Genomic DNA, 21,712 nt, shown 5'->3' with positions numbered 1-21,712 from the left:
TCACTTCATGTTAAGGAACTTCTCTCCTAATCACAGTTAACTCAGAGTTTTTAGCAACTATTGATTTTTAATTTTATCAAAAGCCTGAGAATACATTGAAGTCATCATATGGTAAAGTGGCAGACAAGGTTATAGAATTAAAATGCCAACAAAAAAAGAAAGCAAGGAGACACTATTATTATTATTATTACTATTACTTGAGATAGGGTCTCACTCTGCTGCCCAGGCTGGAGTGCAGTGGTGAGATCTCAGCTGACTGCAACCTCCACCTCCCAGGTCCAAGTGATTCTCCTGCCTCAGCCTCCCGAGTAGCTGGGACTACAGGCGCCCGCGACCACACTGGCTAATTATTGTATTTTTAGCAGAGACAGGGTTTCACCACATTGGCCAGGATGGTCTTGAACACCTGACCTCAAGTGATCTGCCTGCCTTGGCCTCCCAAAGTGCTGGTATTACAGGCATACATCACCCCACCCAGCCAGAAGACACTATTAAAGAGACAAAGCAGGCCGGCGTGGTGGCACATGCCTGTAATCCCAGCACTTTGGGAGGCCAAGGTGGGCGGTTCATGAGCTCAGGAGTTGGAGACCAGCCTGGCCAACATGGTGAAACCTTGTCTCTGCTAAAAATACAAAAATTAGCCGGGCATAGTGGCATACACTTGTAGTCCCAGGTACTCAGGAGGCTGAGGCAGGAGAATCACCTGAACTTGGGAGGCAGAGGTTGCAGTGAGCTGAAATTGCACCACTACACTCCAGCCTGGGCGACAGAGCAAAACCTTGTCTCAAAATACATACATACATACATACATACATAATTAAAAAAAGAGACAAGGCAGAACAACAAGGTAGCTTTAAAAAGAACAAAAATAGTCACTTTACATTAATAGGTAAAATCATAGTATAACGTGAAAGTGGCAAATCAAGACACAATTTTTATGTGCAGAATAATGCCGCATCAAAATACACATGAAAAGCCTCTTAGAAACTGGGAAACACAGCAGTAGGATACTTTAAACTGTTACCATGACTTCTCTCAGTCTGTTACAGATTAGGTAGGTAAATTTAAAAACTACACTGAAGAATATAAGCTCTCACTGTTGCCAGGTTTCTACCTGCCTTGGCTCCTATTCACAGTGCTCTACTTCAATGTGGGTATCTCCTACAGTGCCAGTGCTGCTGCCAGTCTCTCTCTCTCCAGTTCCTATCCAGTTGTTTTGCTGGATATGCAGTCATCCACAGAATACTGAGGAGAGGGAGAGTTACCAGTCTTAATTACATGGCCAAGTGTCTTCAGTCAGGGTACAGATGGTGGGCAAAATGCAGAGCATCTTCCTACTTCTTCAGTCAATCTGTTTCAACAACTGAAGCCAGTGAAGGCAAATGCTAAAGTCTGGGTATGTTTCCCTCATTCTTGCTCCATCTGCCTTACAATCAGGGTCAATTCCTCAAAGATTTTCATATTATAACACTATCTGTTGGTCTTAGAGCTACATAATGAAAAAAAAAAGCCTAGCAAACTTCTAAAGCAAAGTTCAAATCATACAATTATACACATCAGGTTTACTAGTACTAAAAACTATAAACCAGTCCTAATAAGTTGTAGCTTAAATTCAATACAAAAAGTTCTAAGTAGAAACTTGGCCTTATATAATGAGAGGCAATATTAAGCTATGGTTAAATCATGAGCTCTGGAATCAGAGAGGTTGGGTTCAAATCCTAGATCTACCATTTACTAACATTATAATATTGAGAAAGTTATATGTCTAAGTATCCTTATATATTTCAATGGCAGTAATACATTCCTTGTAGTTTGCTGAGGGGATTAATCAAATTGACACATATAAAATGATTGAAACAGTCTGGGTCTATAATCCCAGCGCTTTCAGAGGCCAAGGCAGGTGGACTGCTTGAGCTCAGGATTTGAGACCAGCCTGGACAACAAAGTGAGATGTCATCTTAAAAAATAAATAAATAAATTAGCAAGCAAGGTGACATGAGCCTGTAGCCCTAGCTGAGGCTAAGGCAGGAGGATTCCCTGAGCCCAGGAGCTCAAGTTTGCAGTGGGCAATGATTGTACCACTGCACTCCAGCCTGGGTGACAAAGTGAGATCTTGTCTCAAAAAACAAAACAAAACAGTCTGGCACACTGTAAACACCCAAGAAATATTAACAACTGTATTAGTTATAATTACATTGGTGATGATATTAGATGTCACTGCATGCTATGTGTCCCTAATGATAATGGGGGAACAAGTCTTGAATTTTCTCTGACCTATTTCTAGTAAGTTGAGCAATCTGCAACATTAAAGAAATGTGTGGTCAGGCATGGTGACTCACCCCTGTAATCCCAGCACTTTGGGAGGCCAAGGTGGGAGGATCACTTGAACTCAGGAGTTCAGGACCAGCCTGGGCAACATAATAAGATCTCATCTCTATTCAAAAAAAAATTGTGTGTGTGTGTGTGTGTGTGTGTGTGTGTGTGTATCATTACTTAAAACAAATCCTGTATGTTCAAGTTACCCATTTATTTCCTTAGTCAAAGAGTGGCATAGTTCATTTTTTCTTTTTTCAATTCAAAACTAGTACATGGGTATGCTTAATTCCATAAAATAATTTTTCCACTGGAATTAATTTTCACAGTGCTGAATATGGAACGTAAATACTCAATAACCCCGTGGGGAGCTTTTGAAAAATTCTAACACTTAGGCCCCACTCTTGAGATTCCAATTCAATTGATCCGGGTTAGGGTCTTAGCATTGGCACAGGCTGAGCATCTCTAATCCAAAAATCGGAAATCCTCCAGAATCTGAAACTTTTTGAGTACCAACATGATGCCACAGTGGAAAATTCCATATCTGACCTCAAGTGACAGGTCGCAGTCAAAACACAGCCAAAACTTTGTTCATGCACAATATTATTTAAAATATTATGTAAAATTTGTTTCAGGCTATGTGTTTAAGGTGTATATGAAACATGAATGAATTTTATTTTTAGACTTGGGTCTCATTCCCAAGATTATCTCATTATATACAGGCATATATTTCAAAATCTGAAAAAATTCCAATAACCAAAACACTTCTGGTCCCAAGATATGGGATAAGGAACTCTCACCCTGCATTTTTTCAAAGTCCCACAAGTTGGAATTGAATAAGGTCAGTAGATTGTATTAATATCAGTTTCTTAATTGTGACACTGTACTATAGTTATGTAAGATACTACCACTGGGGATAACTGGTCGTAGGGTACTTACTGGTGGAAGATTATTATATGTAATTATATGTGCATCTACAATTATATTAAAATAAGACTTTTTCAAAGTTCCCCAAATGATTCTAATGTGAAGCTATGATTGAGAACCAGTGCAATAAATACTTTCTGATACTAATACTGGATTTGATTGAAGAAGTCAAGTCTTCTTAATTTGATCACTAAACAGGTATCAGGATATAAATGAAAAAAGTGAAGACAGTATCTTTTTTTATTAATTGAATTTTATTGAGGTATAATTTACAAATAATTAAACACAATCATTCTAACAGTTTGACCCAGGTATATACTTACATAACCACTCTTTCAACAGAGAACATTTCCATCACTCCAGAAAGTTCCCTCTTGCCTTTTTGCAGTTAATTTCCCCTACTTCATCCCAGGAAACCACTGGGACTTTAAGACAATCTGTGTTGTTTTTGCCTTACAAAAAAAAAAAACAGCCAAGCGCAGTGACTCACACCTGTAATCCTGGCACTTTAGAAGGCTGAGGTGGGCAGATCACAAGGTCGGGAGTTCGAGATCAGCCTGGCCAACATAGTGAAATCCCGTCTCTACTAAAAAATACAAAAATTAGCCAGGCATTGTGGTGCATGCCTGTAGTCCCAGCTACTTGGGAGACTGAGGCAGGAGAATCACTTGAACCTGGGAGGCAGAGGTTGCAGTGAGCTGAGATCATGCTGAGAGCTAGACTCCATCTCAAAAAACAAACAAACAAACAAACAAACAAATTAGGCTGGGCACAGTGGCTCACACCTGTAATCCCAGCACTTTGAGGTCTGAGGCGGGAGGATCACTTGAGCCCTGGAGTTCAGGACCAACTTGGGCAACAAAGTGAGACCCTGTCTCTACAAAAAATTTTAAAAAATAATTAGCCAGGCATGGTGGTGCATGCCTGTAGTCCCAGGTACTTGGGAAGCTGAGGTGGGAGGATCATTTAAGCCCAGGAGTTTTCAAGGCTGCAGTGAGCTATGATCAGGCCACCAAACTGAAGCCTGGGTGACAGACGGAGACCCTGTCGCTAAAATAAATGAATAAACAAAACCAAAAGAAATGTCTTTCCTCTCTTACCCACATGGGTATATGAGTGTGTGAGTATGCAAATGTCTGAGTGAGTGATAAAAATCCACTCCCTTAATAACATAAGTATGTGTGTCTATGAGTGATTAAAACCCAGTAATTTAACAAATTAGTTTTATGAGATGAAGAGTGATTGAGAACTGTGTGGGACTCCTGTGCTTCCGAGAGATGATGGAGGGTGCAAACTGGTAGAAAGGATGTGAAGACTAACAGAGAGGAAATCTGGGCCACTTGGAAATATGTAGCCATTGTGAGAGTAGAAAGTCTTCCGCTACTCATTCTCAGCTTTTTCCCTTCCCTCAGGCTAGTGAGAAACAGGAGTCTTGGAACACAAACTATAAGGCCAAGGTGGTAACAATCCATGATAACACAAATTTATTCACATGGTATTTACGATAGTCTTACAAAGCTCTACAGGTTAGCTCTTAGAGAGACAGAATGAGAATAGGGAGAAATCTTAGTGATAAGCGAGTATAGTTGCTCATTTTACAGATGAAGAGACTTAGGGAAAGGTTAAACAGCAGGGCCAAAGCCATAGAGCTGGTCAGGCTCAGGATCACACTCCAAATTCCTTTACTTATAGTCCAGGAGATTCCATAACTTTGTGCTCTAGCAGGTAGAATTACTGTAAGAGATCCAAGACCTTGGGCTTTTTTCTCAGCTTGTATTGATGGGCACAGCATTTATCCCTAAGTTAGAACATGCAATATTCTAACATACATGTAGTTACTAAGCCCTAAGTTCCTATATGTTCCATACAGATGATTGCTTTAATTTACTTTGCCAAGTTTATTCATAAAATGGAATATCACATCAAAATTTTTAAGCATATTTAAGTCTCCCCATGAATATTGTATTTTAACACAAAAATAATTTTTATACAATTTTCATTAGAAAATATACACAAATTTATAATCATTCTTTCTTAGGTTTTCCTTATGTTACCAATTATCATTTTATCTTCTATATAACATTTCCCCCATCGTTAGAAATCTGGGTTGCCAAACGGAATCCAGCAGCACATCAAAAAGCTTATACACCATGATCAAGTGGGCTTCATCCCTGGGATGCAAGGCTGGTTCAACATAGGCAAATCAATAAATGTAATCCAGCATATAAACAGAACCAAAGACAAAAACCACATGATTATCTCAATAGATACAGAAAAGGCCTTTGACAAAATTCAACAACCCTTCATGCTAAAAACTCTCAATAAATTAGGTATTGATGGGGAGTGAACTCCCATTCACAATTGCTTCAAAGAGAATAAAATACCTAGGAATCCAACTTACAAGGGATGTGAAGGACCTCTTCAAGGAGAACTACAAACCACTGCTCAATGAAATAAAAGAGGATACAAACAAATGGAAGAACATTCCATGCTCAGGGTTGGAAGAATCAATATTGTGAAAATGGCCATACTGCCCAAGGTAATTTATAGATTCGATGCCATCCCCATCAAGCTACCAATGACTTTCTTCACAGAATTGGATAAAACTACTTTAAAGTTCATATGGAACCAAAAAAGAGCACGCATCACCAAGTCAATCCTAAGCCAAAAGAACAAAGCTGGAGGCATCACGCTACCTGACTTCAAACTATACTACAAGGCTACAGTAACCAAAACAGCATGGTACTGGTACCAAAACAGAGACATAGATCAATGGAACAGAACAGAGCCCTCAGAAATAATGCTGCATATCTACAACTATCTGATCTTTGACAAACCTGACAAAAACAAGAAATGGGGAAAGGATTCCCTATTTAATAAATGGTGCTGGGAAAACTGGCTAGCTATATGTAGAAAGCTGAAACTGGATCCCTTCCTTACACCTTATACAAAAATTAATTCAAGATGGATTAAAGACTTACATGTTAGACCTAAAACCATAAAAACCCTAGAAGAAAACCTAGGCAATACCTTTCAGGACATAGGCATGGGCAAGGACTTCATGTCTAAAACATCAAAAGCAATGGCAACAAAAGCCAAAATTGACAAAGGGGATCTCATTAAACTAAAGAGCTTCTGCACAGCAAAAGAAACTACCATCAGAGTGAAGAGGCAGCCTACAAAATGGGAGAAAATTTTCTCAACCTACTCATCTGACAAAGGGCTAATATCCAGAATCTACAATGAACTCAAACAAATTTACAAGAAAAAAAAACCCCATCAAAAAGTGGGCAAAGGACAGGAACAGACACTTCTCAAAAGAAGACATTTATGCAGCCAAAAAACACATGAAAAAATGCTCATCATCACTGGCCATCAGAGAAATGCAAATCAAAACCACAATGAGATACCATCTCACACCAGTTAGAATGGCCATCATTAAAAAGTCAGGAAACAACAGGTGCTGGAGAGGATGTGGAGAAATAGGAACACTTTTACACTGTTGGTGGGACTGTAAACTAGTTTAACCATTGTGGAAGTCAGTGTGGCGATTCCTCAGGAATCTAGAACTAGAAATACCATTTGACCCAGCCATCCCATTACTGGGTATATACCCAAAGGATTATAAATCATGCTGCTATAAAGACACATGCACATGTATGTTTACTGTGGCACTATTCACAATAGCAAAGACTTGGAAGCAACCCAAATGTCCAACAACGATAGACTGGATTAAGAAAATGTAGCACATATACACCATGGAATACTATGCAGCCATAAAAAATGATGAGTTCATGTCCTTTGTAGGGACATGGATGAAACTGGAAATCATCATTCTCAGTAAACTATCGCAAGGACAAAAAACCAAACACTGCATGTTCTCACTCATAGGTGGGAATTGAACAATGAGAACTCATGGACACAGGAAGGGGAACATCACACTCTGGGGACTGTTATGGGGTGGAGGGAGGGGGGAGGGACAGCATTAGGAGATATACCTAATGCTAAATGACGAGTTAATGGGTGCAGCAAACCAACATGGCACATGGATACATATGTAACAAACCTGCACATTGTGCACATGTACCCTAAAACCTAAAGTATAATAATAAAAAAAAAAATAATAATAAAAAAATCTGGGTTGCCAGTCAGCCTTTATTGTTTTGATTACTTCATCAAGGATCAAAATGTTTCTCTAGCAGAAACTCACTTTCATTTCTAAAGTTGTAGATAAAAAAACAATGGCAGAGAAGTAATCAAAAAGACAATCTCTTTTAAAGAACAGCAGCATATCCTTTGAAGGGAATTTGCTTCCAACTTACCTTTGGAAGGTGTAATTGGATTCTCTTTTCAATTAGAGCCCTGGGGTGTCCTCTTATCTCTTTGACCAATGCCTTGGAACATAAATCCTACATCAACATGGCAAGTAAGCCAAGCTCAGAGAAGAGAATTACTAAATTCAATTAGGGTTAGTTCCTAATAGTTTAAGAAGGTAGGGAATAAAAAATTTAATATTCAGACACCTTACCTACTGGCAGAGAGATCTTTCTCTTTTTGGAGTTTGGCTTAAAAACAAAGCAGCCCTATAAAAAGAAAGAAAGACAAAAAGCATAAAGTCAAAGTAGCCAAGGAGCAGAGAAATCTGATTAACCAAATATTTTATGGGTAAGCACTTTTTTAAAAAAAGATGGTAGGAAGAGAACATATTTCTTTCAGGTTCTAAGAAATGACATCACTTCTCTCTGAGCTACAGAAAGAAAATTCTAAAACAACAAGGGGGACTATCCACTCCCTCCCCTCCCTCCCATGAGATGCCCATTTTTGATTTTGCTCTTTGACACCTGATCTAAGAGGTAGACAAAGAAAATAAAAGCTGATTAAATTAAAGCCCAGAAAGGTTCCATTTTCATAAACTTAAAGGAATTAATACTATACATTAAAATGTGCTGGGCACGGTGGCTCATGCCTGTAATCCCAGCACTTTGGGAGGCCAAGGCGGGTGGATCACAAGGTCAGGAGTTCGAGACCAGCCTGGCCAACATGGTGAAATCCTGTCTCTACTAAAAATGTAAAAATTAGCCAGGCGTGTTGGTGGGAGCCTGTAATCCCAGCTACTCGGGAGGCTCAGACAGAAGAATCACTTGAGCCCTGGAGGTGGAGGTTGCAGTGGGCTGAGATTGTGCCATTGCACTCCAGCCTGGGCAACAAAGAGCAAAGCTCTGTCTCAAAAAATAAATAAATAAAAATGAAGATCAAAAAGGTTGAAAACAGTGATGTTCTCCCAACCCAAAACTTATTTAAACTTGAAGTATCTACAACCTTAGTAGTAAATAGATAATTGCAGCTGTTTCACTCTACACACTTTTCTTCATTTATCCATTAAAGTTTGACTCAACACTCATCTCCTTCAGGAAACCCTTCACAATTCTCTAGCCAGAAATTCTCCTTTCCCCGAGATCTCTCAGTACTTGAACATCTTTATTTTGCATTGTTTTAAGTCACTTTAATTGTATATCATAGTTGTGTATGGGTGTGTCTCCCTGAGTAGACTGTGAGCGCCTTCAAGCACAAACTGTATTTTATTTATAATTGTTTCTCCAATGTTTGGAATAGTGCTAACATACATATTAGGCAATCAGTATATGGAATGAATAAATGCTTGCCAAGTAATTGTCCTGGTAATTTCCCAGCTATGTTTAGTTCCATATTATTATTTGACTAGTGGTAGATCACCCCCAAGTTAGTGGTCCTAGTGATGGATACCTTCTTTTTTTTTTTTTTTTTTTTGAGATGGAGTCTCGCTCTGTCGTCCAGGCTGGAGTGCAATGGTGCGATCTTGGCTCACTGCAACCTTTGCCTCCCGGGTTCAAGCCATTCTCCCGCCTCAGCCTCCTGAGTAGCTGGGATTACAGGTGCCCACCACCATGCCTGGCTAATTTTTTGTATTTTTAGTAGAGACGAGGTTTCACTATGTTGGCCAGGCTGGTCTCGAACTCCTGATTTCGTGATCCACCCGCCTCTGCCTCCCAAAGTGCTAGGATTAGAGGCATGAGCCACCGCACCCGGCCTGATGGATAACTTCTTAAAGATTTCAATTTCTATGGAAAATAAAAGACAGAATGAAAGAACGATACCTAGGAAAAGTTGTCTCAGGATAGTGTTAAAGACTGCTGTGCAAATATAAAGTAGCCGTTTGGATTACATGTTCCAAATTAAGAACTGTGCCTTAGATTCTTTTTTTTGTTATTGTTGAGACAGTCTCCCTCTGTTTCCCAGACTAGAGTGCAATTGCACAATCTCGGCTCACTGGAACTTCTACCTACCAGGTTCAGGCGATTCTCCTGCCTCAGCCTCCTGAGAGGCTGGGATTACAGGCGCCCACCAACATGCCAGGCTAATTTTGTATTTTAGTAGAGATGTGGTTTCACCATGTTGGTCAGGTTGGTCTCGAACTCCTGACCTCAGATGATCCACCCACCTCGACCTCCTGAAGTGTTGGGATTACAGGCATGAGCCACCGCACACAGCCCTGTGCCTTATATTCTTATACCTGCAACTAGCAGAAGTGTGTGAAATCACATACGTATTTAGAAAAATCATGGGATACCATGACAAACCTGTCATTGCCTCCTTTCCAAATCCACCTGCAATTCAGTAAAGGAAAAACGAGCTTCAAAGGAGCAAGATATGAGGAGTGATCAGAAAGGATCTTAATATAGGGCAGTGATAGTAACATGGTTAACCATTTGGAACTGCTGGTCAAGTGATGTTGTTTGATAGAGGAAGGCCAACAGCCAGAAAATTTCATGAGGAAAGAGACATTAAAATGTTTTGATACGTTTAAGGACCGGGCGTGGTGGCTCACGCCTGTAATCCTAGCACTTTGGGAGGCCGAGGCTGGCGGATCACTTGAGGTCAGGAGTTCGAGACCTGCCTGGCCAACATGGTGAAACCCTGTCTCTTCTAAAAATACAAAATTAGCTGCGTGTGGTGGTGCGTGTCTGTAATCCCAGCTACTCTGGAGGCTGAGACGGGAGAATAGCTTGAACCAGGGAGGCGGAGGTTGTAGTGAGCCGAGATCGCGCCACTGCACTCTAGCCCGGTAACAGAGCAAGACTCCATCTCAAGAAAAAAAAGAAAAGAAAAAGAAAAAAAGCTTGCAGTTCCATAAATTCATGAAATAGTTCTTAAAGCTTCTTATTCATGTAAGGTCTCATCCCAATACAGACATTTCTGTTATAATACCAAAAATGCTTTCCTGAAAAATCTTACTTTCTGCAAGATACATAAAAATAAGAGGTGCTTATGCAATCAACAGGATTAAGGGATAGACCATTCAAAACCTACAGAACATTATAACCAGGACAAAATAAAACCAGTACCATTTCTAATAAAAATACTACCTTTAAATCTCTACTAGCATAACCTTAAACCCCAGGGCTTGTCCTTTCTCCTTGAGATGTAGTCTTTAAAAGCACTGCTTCTCATAAACCATTTTAATCAAAATAAAAAATCAGATCCATGATACGGCCTTCTTCATCAATCCATTGTTTTAACATAGGGAGAATGTAGCTTCTTCATTTGCATTTTTCAGCTTTCTCAGACAGCTTAACTTCAGGGGCTTCCCGGTGCACTTATAATAGAACTCAAGGTCTTACTTTTTGTGGTCCAGAACAGCGCTGTCCAACAGAACTTTCTGTAATGATAGAAATGTCATATATCTGCACTATCTAAAATGGTAGCTGCAGCCACATGTGATGATTGAGCACTTGAAATGTGGCTAGTGCAACGGAGGAACTGAATTTTTACTTAATCTTACTTTATTTTAACTCAAATTTAAATAGTCACATGTGGTTAGTGACTAACAAATTGGACAATACAGCTCTAGGGCTTATCTTCTTACCAACTACACTATGTCTTGCAATTTCTTGCCATCTGGGTAGCCAAGATGAGGAGGTCTATAAGATACCCCACCACACACATCCGCATCCACATTACTTTTCCATTCTCATTTTTCATGACGCTCCCACTCTTTGTCTACTTTCTGATTATGATTTTTAAATTCCTCTAATATGCCATTTTATTTCTATCTTCTGGGCCGAAGAAACATGTTCTCTCTGCCCTCCTCGCCCTAATCCTTAACCTAACTTCTACTCATTTTTCAGGTCTCAGCGAAAGGGTCACTTTCTCCAAAAAGCCTCCGCTAACCCCTGGCAACCTATATTAGGTTCTTCCCACTCTTCTGTTGTCTGCCTAGAACTCTTTTCCTTGCTAACACTTAAAATTTGTGATCGTCAGTTTATCTATGTTTACCGACTTTCTTGACTGCAGAAACTGCATCTCGGTACCTAACGGAGTGCTTGGCGCACAGTATTTGTGAGAGGGAAAAATGAGAGACCGGGCCACATCATCAGGATATCCGATCTCCACCAACTAGAACTTAAAAATCCTCCTAGCCGTACCACAAGGCAGATCCGCGTCCTCGCTCCCCAAGCAAAGTTGGCCTCAACTGATCTGGAGCAAGGACGCCTCGGCTCAGTACGCCGCTCCCTCCCTCCCCTCCAGCCAGGGAACGGAGGCCTACGTAACCTCCGCTTCATCCCTTCTTCAAAGGGGAATGAGGCAGCGGCAGAGCCACAGTGAGCATCGGCCACCACATACCTTAGACATCGAGGACGTGGCCATGGTCTTCCTGGCTCTGCGTATTCCAGATGCACTCGGGATTTCCCGCGCTCCCTCGCGGCTGCAGGGCAGAGGTTAGTGGCGAGCCACGCGGCTCCTTGATTGGCTGGCATCACCCTCCGGGGCGGGTTTCCGGCGCGGGGAGGCGGGACGTATAGGGAGGTGGCGCGAGGCCGGGACTGGGGGACTGCGGCGCACTTCCCTAGAGGCGGACATGGCGTGCGGCTTTCGCCGCGCTATTGCTTGCCAGGTATGGATCCCGGAGCGCGCAGAGGAGTCCCTGAGGAGCTAGGGACCCCAAAGGCCTTTCACCGCTGCGGGCCAGTCCTCAGTCAGCTGGAGGGTGGGTCCCACGGAATCCGGTTAGTTTCTACCACCTCCTCCCCCTTCTCTGGAGCTGGTGGAGCTTCAGAAGTCCTGTGGAGGGTCGGCTGGGATCAGTTTGTCCCGGTGAAAAGTAAACTTTGAAAGGTACCTAGTGCTTTCTTCACTCCTTCCCACCCCACAGCTACGAATGCTTTACCTGGGTGGCGGCAAGTCATTAGACCGTGATTAGACCCCATAGAAGTTAGTGTTCTTTACACTTTAGTGACATTGATGATGGATCTGGATTGTTCTTCAGAAGGACATTTTAAAGCTGCTTATTTCTCTTGCAGTCATTTAGGCAGCCTACCCTAGAATTATTTTTAGTAACGCCCAAAGATACAAGAGCTATCTGAGACGCAGTTTTTCTTGGTTCAGGGTCATATTTGAACAGCACTGTTGTGAGGAAGGGCTTACAAAATTGCAATATGCTTGCTTTGTTTTGTTTTTCCTTTTTGTGGAGAACGGGGTCTCGCCGTATTGCCCAGGCAGGCCTCAAACTCCAGGGCTCAAACTGTCCTCCCTCCTCTGCTTCCCTAAGAGCCGGGGTTACAGGCGTGAGCCACTGCGCTGGGCAAAATTGCAGTATAAATGTGGAACTAATCAAAAAGAATTTTTAAGACTCATTGGCCACCCTTGCAAGGAAACTTTCTATTGTGGTCTTGGCTAACCCATTTCCTTCTGATTAATGGATGTATTAGTGGACGTAATTAGCCTGGTGTATAATTTATCTTAGCTCATTTTTACAGTGTTTATAGACATTTGTGGGGAAATCCCTCTGCCTTGTCTTTATGTTTATAGATGTACTGCCTTGTCCAGTGATAATTCGCCAGATATCACCAACATGACATTTTGTTAAGACAGCTGAATTTATTGCTTACTGAGATAAGGAAGAACACCACTTAGAGCTTTGGTAGTGTATTAAACTGGGAAAGCAAGGTCAGATTTTACTGATGAGTATGGCTTAAGGCTGGTTTTTCAGAGGGAGAGGGTAGGAGGGTGTTGGAGGAAGATGGCTTGATTAGGGTTGGACACAGATCTGATACAGCAATTTAAGATTGGTAGGAAAAGCAAAGAGTGCAAGAAGCCTTAAGGCATAAACTGTTGAGGTTTTCTATTAGAAGAACTAATAGGCCTGGCATGTGGCTCATGCCTATAATCCCAGCACTTTGGGAGGCCGAGGTGGGAGGATGGCTTGAGCCCAGGAGTTCAAGACCAGCGTGGACAACATAGGTAGACCCCGTCTCAACAAATTTTTTTTTAAAAAGTAGCCAGGCATGATGGTGCACCTCTGTAGTCCTAGCTACCTGAAAGGCTGAGTCTGAAGGATCACTTGGACGGACCCACGAGTTTGAAGCTACAGTGAGCTATGATTGTGCCACTGCACTCCAGGAGGGGCAACAGAGTGAGACCCTGTAACCAAAAATAAAAATAAAAAACGTGAAAAGCTAATAGATTTCTCATGAAGTTCTTATAATGAATGATTAAGTTATTTGGGCAGAAGTCTTCTAGAACAGTAAAGTTATGCTAATGAAGACAAAAAAATAATAAATTCATGTTAATGTAGACAGTAAACCATATCAGGGAAGGTAGTTTTGGACCTTAGTATCTAAGCCGTGTGTAAGGGTGGATGTTTTCCATTCTTAGCCCTTAGGTCAAGATAATGCCATGATGAGAAACAAATTGTGTTTAGTTTTGCAAAGGCTGTGTTCTTTGTAAAGAATGTAAATTGGGCCAGCATGGTGGCTCACACTTGTAATCCCAGCACTTTGAGAGGCCGAGGTGGGAGGATCCCTTGAACTGACACGTTCAAGACCAGCCTGGGCAACATAGGGAGACCCCCATCTCGATAAAAAAATAAAAAACAAAACTTAGTTAGGTGTCGTGGCACACACCTGTGGTCCCAGCTACTTGAGAAGCTGAGGTGGGAGGATCGTTTGGGCCCAGGTGGCTGAAACTAGCGAGCTTTGATTGCACCACTGCACTCCAGGCTGGGGGACAAAGTGAGACCCTGTCTCAAAAACAAAAACAAAAACAAAAACAAAAAAAAGAGATAAGTTGGAGAAACAAGAACTAATATATTGAGTATATATTTGTGCTAATTACTACACATTCACATTTAAGCTCATGGCAACCCTATGATATAGAAGTATTAACCTTATTATATAATTGAGTCAGTTGAGATCCACAGAGATTAAATAACTTACCCAAAGCCACATCATCAATACATTGTAGAGTTGGTTTATGAACAGAAATCTAACTTTAAAATTAGATATTTCCTATATACAGTGCTCTTTGTGAAAGCAAGAAGCACAATCCAATCATTGAATGGAATCTAATGGATTTATACAGCAGTGTAAATTATGCAGATATATATCTATTTCTCTGAATATAGAGTCATTGGGGAATGATGTGAAACTTGAGGATAATAATATTTTCAATACATTAGGACATGGGGAAAAAAGAGCAAAGAAAAAACATGTTCAGTACAGTTTGAGCATCCCTAAGCTGGATATCTGAAATGCTCCAAAATTTGAAACTTTTTGAGTGCTGACATGAGACTCAAAGGAAATGTTCATTGGAGAATTCCAGATTTTCAGATTAGGAGCTGGGTATGGTGGCTCATGCCTATAACCCCAGCACTTGGAGAGACTGAGACAGGTGGATCACTTGAGCCCAAGAGTTCAAGACCAGCCTGGGAAACTAATTAGAAAATTAGTTGGGCATGATGGCACCCTCCTGTAATCCCAGATACTTGGGAGGCTGAGGTGGGAGGATCACTTGAACCTGAGAGGTGGAGGTTGCAGTGAGTCACGATTGTGCCACTGAACTCCAGCTTGGGTGGTAAAGCAAGACCCTGTCTCAAAAAACAAAACAAAACAAAACACCAGCCCCACAGATTTTCAGTTTAGGGATGCTCAACAGGTGAGTATAAAGCCAATATTCCAAAATCTGAAAAAATTGAAAAGTTGAAACACTTGTGGTCCCGAGGATACTCAGCCTGTATTTAATACCTTTGCGAATGAGCATTGTTTTGCTATAATAGTTTAGGAATGAAGGAATGTGTAACATGCAATGGCAAATGCATTTAGCAAACTTTGATTAATTAGTCAACAGTTTTCTAAGCGCTGTCATCAGTCCCAAGGCTAAAAGTGAACAGAAAATAGTTTCTGCCCTGAAATGGCCTCAGACTTGCTTGGAAAAAAATGTAAACAGGTAATTGCATTGCAGCCTGTAATCCCTGTATTAGAAGCATGTGCAAAGTGCCAAGGGAACTTGAAAGCTCCTAAGGATCAGACAAAGTTTTGTAGAAAGGTGATGTTAGGTCTCAGTTTTGAAAGGGGTATGGGTAGGAGTGTGCCAAGTAAATAGAGCGAGAGCTTGGGGAGAGGTCAGGTATTGCAAGAGGAGGATGTGCATAGACACATCTGGAAAGCATGATATGTACATAGAATCACAATATTTGGAATGCCTTCAGCAAGTCCTGTTGATTTTGTCTTTATATCTTGAATCCATCTACACTATTGCTGCTGCCTCCCCCTCTCCTTTCTCTATTCCACACCAAGCCCCCATTATCACCTATATTGACTGCTTACAACAGCCTTCTGATGGGGTCTTTGTTTCCATTCTTGCCCTCCCTCCAATTCATTCTCCATTTATCAAGAAAAGTGACATCTAAATTGTGAATCAAATCATATCACTTATCTTTCTTTGTTGCACGAGTCTCTACCAGAACCTTAACTTCTTCAACTTCCATTCATGCCCCATTCTATCATTTTTATAGGAACCTAGCTACAATGTTAATTTGTTTTTCTAACATAGCAGGGTCTTTCCGTTCCCATTGTATAGATTATTCCTTGTGCCTAAAAGAAATGCATTTTATACCATCACTCTTTATGCACGATGAAAGTTTCATGAAACAATACTTATTTCTACTGTATTCTGTTCTGTTTTATACATATTTTTTAAGGCTGGTGGTTGAGACTCAATGGAATTTGTTTTTATTTTTATTTATTTATTTATTTTGAAGTGGAGTCTTGCTCAGTCACCCAGGCTAGAGTGCAATGACGTCATCTCTGCCCACTGCAAGCTCTGCCTCCCAGGTTCACGCCATTCTCCTGCCTCAGCCTCCCGAGTAGCTGGGACTACAGGCGCCCGCCACCACACCCGGCTAAATGTTTTTGTATTTTTAGTAGAGACAGAGTTTCACCGTGTTAGCCAGGATGGTCTCCATCTCCTGACCTCATGATCCGCCCATCTCGGCCTCCCAAAGTGCTGGGATTACAGGCGTGAGCCACTGCGCCCAGCAACGGAATTTATTTCTAACTGGCAACCTATAATTTGAAAAGTATGTCCTCTAGTTCTCTTAGTCCCTTGTTTGCTTCTATGATGACGATAATAAGAGTAATTGTTTTGTTTTCCTTGTTTTAGTGTCTGTTTCCTCTATAAGCTTCATGAAGACAGAACATGTCTTGTTCACTCTTATTTCCTCAGCACCAGCAAAGTGCCCGAAACATAAGTGTTTAATATGTATTTGAAGAGTGAATACCTGAGTATCTCTGTTGTGATCTCATATAAAATATGCAGCTTCACTGAATGAGTTCATAATTTTAAAGCTACGGAGATGATGTGGTGTGGTGGCTAAAGTAACTCCATCTTGGATGCTAATCTGCCATGTTGACTTTTGATTATCCCCAGTTCCAGGAATACCTGTAAGATTTCTATTTTATCTACTGTTCATAGTACTTAAGGGCAGGATTTCTATTTTATCTACTGTTTATAGTACTTAAGGACAGGATTTATAATTCTTGCCCTTAAGCAAATGATAGGCTATGACATAGCATTCTTGATTTTTTCTAAGGAGTTGACCTCAATTGTCTTAGACATCCCTTCTGAAGCATGGTTACCCCTTCTCTGTGGTATATACCATAGAGAAGCCCTGGGTCTTGGGGTAGATAACTGCGCAAGGATTCATCATCTTGTCTCTTAGCTTCCTGAGATATGACTTCTGTTCATAAATCCATATTAAATGTTTCTTTCTGAGAAGCTGGGTTTGTCAGCCGCTTTCTTCAGTCTCTCAACTTCCTCAGTCTTTTGAGGGTAGATTTGTGTAGACCTGCTTACCATGGAGCACTTAATAATGGTGGGAAGGATTAGAATTCTAGCTTCACTATTTGTGTAACTAACTCTTGGCAAGTCAGCTGTAAGATGATGGTTTTGATTGCAAGTTTACAGGATTGCTGCAAGGATTAATAACGATGTTGAAGATTATAATAACTACTATTTGTGGGATACCTCACTTGTACGGTGCTGTATTTTGCTTTGCTTTACAGGACTATTAATAAAATGTAGTGAGATAAAGATAATAGAGTGCTTAATGTCAGGAGTTGCAAAGGGTCTGTGATTTTACGCTCTTAAGTTTCTACCACAGTTCCATGGATGGTAGCAGAAAACATCAGACCCCTGAATGAGGGAAAAGGATTTTACTGTTCATAGCAATAGCAGTAGCCACAGTATCAACATTATTTTGTGTGTCAATTTCCCAAGTTCTTTTTCTTCCCATACCACAATGTGAAGAGGGTCAGATAATACCTCTATAAACTGTGTACTGTGCTACAGGAGAGAAACCTTGAGTCTTTTATAATGGGCAGTAAGCATGCCTGCCCTTTGCTCTGGAGTGAGGAGCCATCTTTATCTTACAAATCTGTATCCTTGAAAGATAGTCCAGAACAAAGGCAATTTGTGTCTTGTTTACATACGCAGAAACATTAGAGTCCCACGAAGATTTGTCCCTCAACACTAAGCATGGTGGTATATTGTGCTTAGTGGTACACACATACAATTTACAATACTTGAAATTTTCATTTCATCATTTCAGTCATGCCATTGCTATTTGTATTATTATCCTTATTTTACAGAAAAGGACACTGAGATTCAGAAACAATGAAAGGAATAACCTAAGGTTACTCAGCTATAAAATTCTAGAGTTGAACTACTAACCTAGCTATTTGCCTCAAAGCCAGAATTCTTTGTATTCTATATGTAGAGTTAAATTTGTAAAATGGCCAGTACGTGTCTGGCTGCGAAATAATGATGGAATGTAGATTTGTCTCCCTTTCTTACTTGCTTTTCATTTTGCGCATTAAACTTAAATTCAGCTGGTTCTGTTTTTTTTTGAGATGCAGTTTTGTTCTTGTTGCCCAGGCTGGAGTGCAATGGCACAATCTCGGCTCACCACAACCTCCACCTCCCAGGTTCAAGCGATTCTCCTGCCTCAGCCTCCTGAGTAGCTGGGATTACAGGTATATGCCACCACGCCTGGCTAATTTTGTATTTTTAGTAGAGATGGGGTTTCTCCATTTTGGTCAGTCTGGTCTCGAACTCCCGACCTCAGGTGATCTGCATGCTTCGGCCTCGCAAAGTGCTGGGATTACAGGCAAGAGCCACCATGCCTGGCCCAGCTAGTTCATTTTAATTTTGTGTACTTTTAATTTTGAAATAATTTCAGACTTATAAAAAGTTGTGATAGTAGTACAAAGAACTCCATATCCTCTTTATCTAGATTCAGCAGTTATTAACATTTTGCCACATTTGCTTCATTATTCTGTTTAATTTTTTCCTGTGTCATTTGAGAGTAGGTTTCATACATAATGCTCCTTTACCTCTTAATATGTAATTGTTTATTTCCTAAGAACAAGGCTTGTTTTACATGACCACAGTACAGTTATTAGATTCACATAATATTGATAAAATGCTTTAACTTACAGTCCATATTCCAGTCTTGTTGATTTTTTTTCCCATATAGAATCACAAATTGCATTTAGTTTCTTGTAACTAGTACATTTTAAGTAGCTTTATGCTCTCCTTATTAACTTACATCTACATAGCTTGATAGAGGAGCTACCCTGCTAATGGTGAGCAGGAAGACCCGCTTTCTTGACTCTGCTGATGAGTTTATTATCAAATTTCAGGTGTGGCCTCAAGAAGCAATTAAACTAGTTGTCCAATTGTTGTCATTTAGTCCTGAGGTGCAGTATGTATGTTGGGAAGATATTCATCCACATTAAGGCATTAAGGTAAACAGCAGGACTGACTGAATTATCTACGTTTGTACTGTTCTTTGCTTCCAGTCTATTCTCACAGACCCACCAGCATTCCATTCTGCTTAGAACCACAAGTTGTATAATAACCATACTACAGCAAAAAAAAAAACTATCATCAGAGCAAACAGGCAACCTACAGAGTAGTATAGAATTTTCGCAATCTATCTAACAAAGGTCTAATATCCAGAACCTACAAGGAACTTAAACAAAACAACCCCATTAAAAAGTGGGCAAAGGACATGAACAGACACTTCTCAGAAGAAGACATTTATGCGGCCACAAACATTTGAAAAAAAGCTCAACATCACTGATCATTAGAGAACTGTAAATCAAAACCACAATGAGATACCATCTCATGCCAGTCAGAATGGCAGTCATTAAAAAGTCAAACAACAGATGCTGGTGAGATTGTGGAGAAATAGGAACACTTTTACACTGTTGGTGGAAATGTAAATTAGTTCAGCCATTGTGGAAGATGGTATCATGGTTCCTCAAAGATCTAGTACCAGAAATACCATTTGGCCCAGCAATCCCGTTGCTGGGTATATACCCAAAGGAATATAAATCATTCTGCTACAAAGATACGTGCACATGAATGTTCACTGCAGGACTATTCACAATAACAAAGACATGGAATCAACCCAAATGCCCATCAATGATAGACGGGATAAAGAAAATGTGGTTGGTACATATACACCATGGAATACTATGCAACCGTAAAAAGGAACGAGATCATGTCCTTTGCAGGCACATGAATGGAGCCAGAAACCATTATTCTCAGCAAACTAATGCAGGAACAGAAAACCAAACACTGCACATTGTCACTTGTAAGTGTGAGCTGAACAATGAGAACACATGACCATGGGGAGGGGAACAGCACACACCAGGGTTTGTTGGGGGTGGGGTGGGAAGAGGGAGAGCTTTAGGAAAAATAGCTAATACATGTGGTGCTTAATACCTAGGCGATGGGTTGATAGGAGCAGCAAACCACCATGGCACACATTTATCTATGTCACCTGCACATCCTGCACATGTATCCCGGAACTTAATTTTAAAAAAGAACCGTGCTAAATTTCTTTTATTATAGTCATAATTTGCCTTCCAAATTGGGATATTCTCTTCTAAGCCCCAAAGTTTTAATTCTAACTTTGTTTGCTTCTTGTTTGTGTCTTGAAACTAATGCAGACCTGTTCCTGAGGAAAATTTCTGCAAATGTGGGAGGGCTTCTGCACTGGTCTTGGTGGCAAACCTACAGTGCCTGACTTGGTAGTGTTGGAGAATCACAAGTGAGGAACAACTGGGGTAACTGCCTTTTTAGACTCATGGCCTATAGATTATGTTAATGTGGATAAAAATACAGAGCTAATCTTCATAAGATGATGTTAATTTTGCCACCTGAATGTCTGGTTGCTAAAGATATGGATCCCTTTTTCATTAGCAAAATTAGGTTTTTATGCAGTTTTCACAGATTTTGATCCTGAACCTGGCAAGTTTAGCTCCTAGCTGAATTTAGTACCTGTCTAGAGCCAGACTGAGAATATTTTTTGACTTTGCTCTCAGTTATCTGAGTACTAGAGGTAGGAATCATATTTGCCATCGTATCAGAAAAATAAATGGTTGAGGACTGCTGACAAGCTAATTGATTGATGTGCTTTCCTAGTGAATGCTCTGGAGCCAAAGATTCTATTATATTAGAATCTCTGATATTAGGTTCCTAAATCTAAAGTTTAGAATTGTGCTTGGTACATTGTAAGCACTCAATACATATTAGCCATTCTTATATTACATATTAGAATCTCTGATCTTAGGTTCTCAAACAAGATCTGGCAGTTGTGAATTTTCACTTGATATTCCCTTAAGTGCTTCCTCTTAAAATAAATAAGTAAGCAAATAAATAAATAAAAGGCCAGGTGCAGTGGCCAATGCCTGTAATTTCAGTGCTTTGGGAGGCTGAGGTGGGAGGATTGCTTGAGTCCAGTAGTTCGAGACCACCCTGGGCAATATATTGAGATATAGTGAGACTTCATCTCTAGAAAAATCTAAAAAATTTTTAAAAAGTGTTTTTTTTTTTTTTAGACAGAGTTTCACTCTCAAATTCCTGACCTCAGGTAATCCACGTGCCTTAGCCTCCCAAAGCGCTAGAATTACAGGTGTCAGCAACTACACCTGGCAAGAAGTGCTTCTTGTTTTCAACCGCAGATTTGCTCCTCATTCAATGTGTTATTTAGTTTATTTCTCAAGGATTGTGCCTAATTTTGTGGATTTTATTTCTCTGTTAAAATTTTCAGGTTTACTGTCAGTCTTTTATTATTTGGTTCTCATTG

General features: G+C 40.4%; 2 protein-coding genes across 5 annotated transcripts in view; one reads left to right on the top strand and one right to left on the bottom strand.

The window, feature by feature from the left end:
* The window catches only part of ORC3 (origin recognition complex subunit 3), an 88,294-nt gene extending 76,335 nt beyond the window's left edge, over nucleotides 1-11,959 (bottom strand). For 2 of the 3 annotated variants that reach the window (XM_032154890.2, XM_032154896.2), the window contains exons 1-2: nucleotides 11,902-11,959; nucleotides 7,769-7,823 (exon numbers count right to left, since the gene is read on the bottom strand). In XM_032154890.2, coding sequence (XP_032010781.1) covers nucleotides 7,769-7,823; nucleotides 11,902-11,925 — 79 coding nt within the window. In that variant the 5' untranslated portion in view covers nucleotides 11,926-11,959. The remainder of the gene's footprint in view (nucleotides 1-7,768; nucleotides 7,824-11,901) is intronic. The other variant, XM_032154905.2, reaches the window with a different exon arrangement.
* Nucleotides 11,960-12,066: 107 nt separating this feature from the next.
* Nucleotides 12,067-21,712, top strand: part of RARS2 (arginyl-tRNA synthetase 2, mitochondrial) — a 78,311-nt gene continuing 68,665 nt past the window's right edge. For both annotated transcript variants that reach the window (XM_058435387.1, XM_032154926.2), the window contains exon 1: nucleotides 12,067-12,172. In XM_058435387.1, the coding sequence (XP_058291370.1) occupies nucleotides 12,137-12,172 (36 nt within the window). In that variant the 5' untranslated portion in view covers nucleotides 12,067-12,136. The remainder of the gene's footprint in view (nucleotides 12,173-21,712) is intronic.

This window comes from Hylobates moloch, unplaced genomic scaffold, assembly GCF_009828535.3.
Source record: "Hylobates moloch isolate HMO894 unplaced genomic scaffold, HMol_V3 SCAFFOLD_2, whole genome shotgun sequence".
NCBI classification, from domain to species: Eukaryota; Metazoa; Chordata; class Mammalia; order Primates; family Hylobatidae; genus Hylobates; species Hylobates moloch.
The sequence above is the reverse complement of the archived record's forward strand: the minus strand, read 5'-3'. Positions and strand labels throughout refer to the sequence as shown.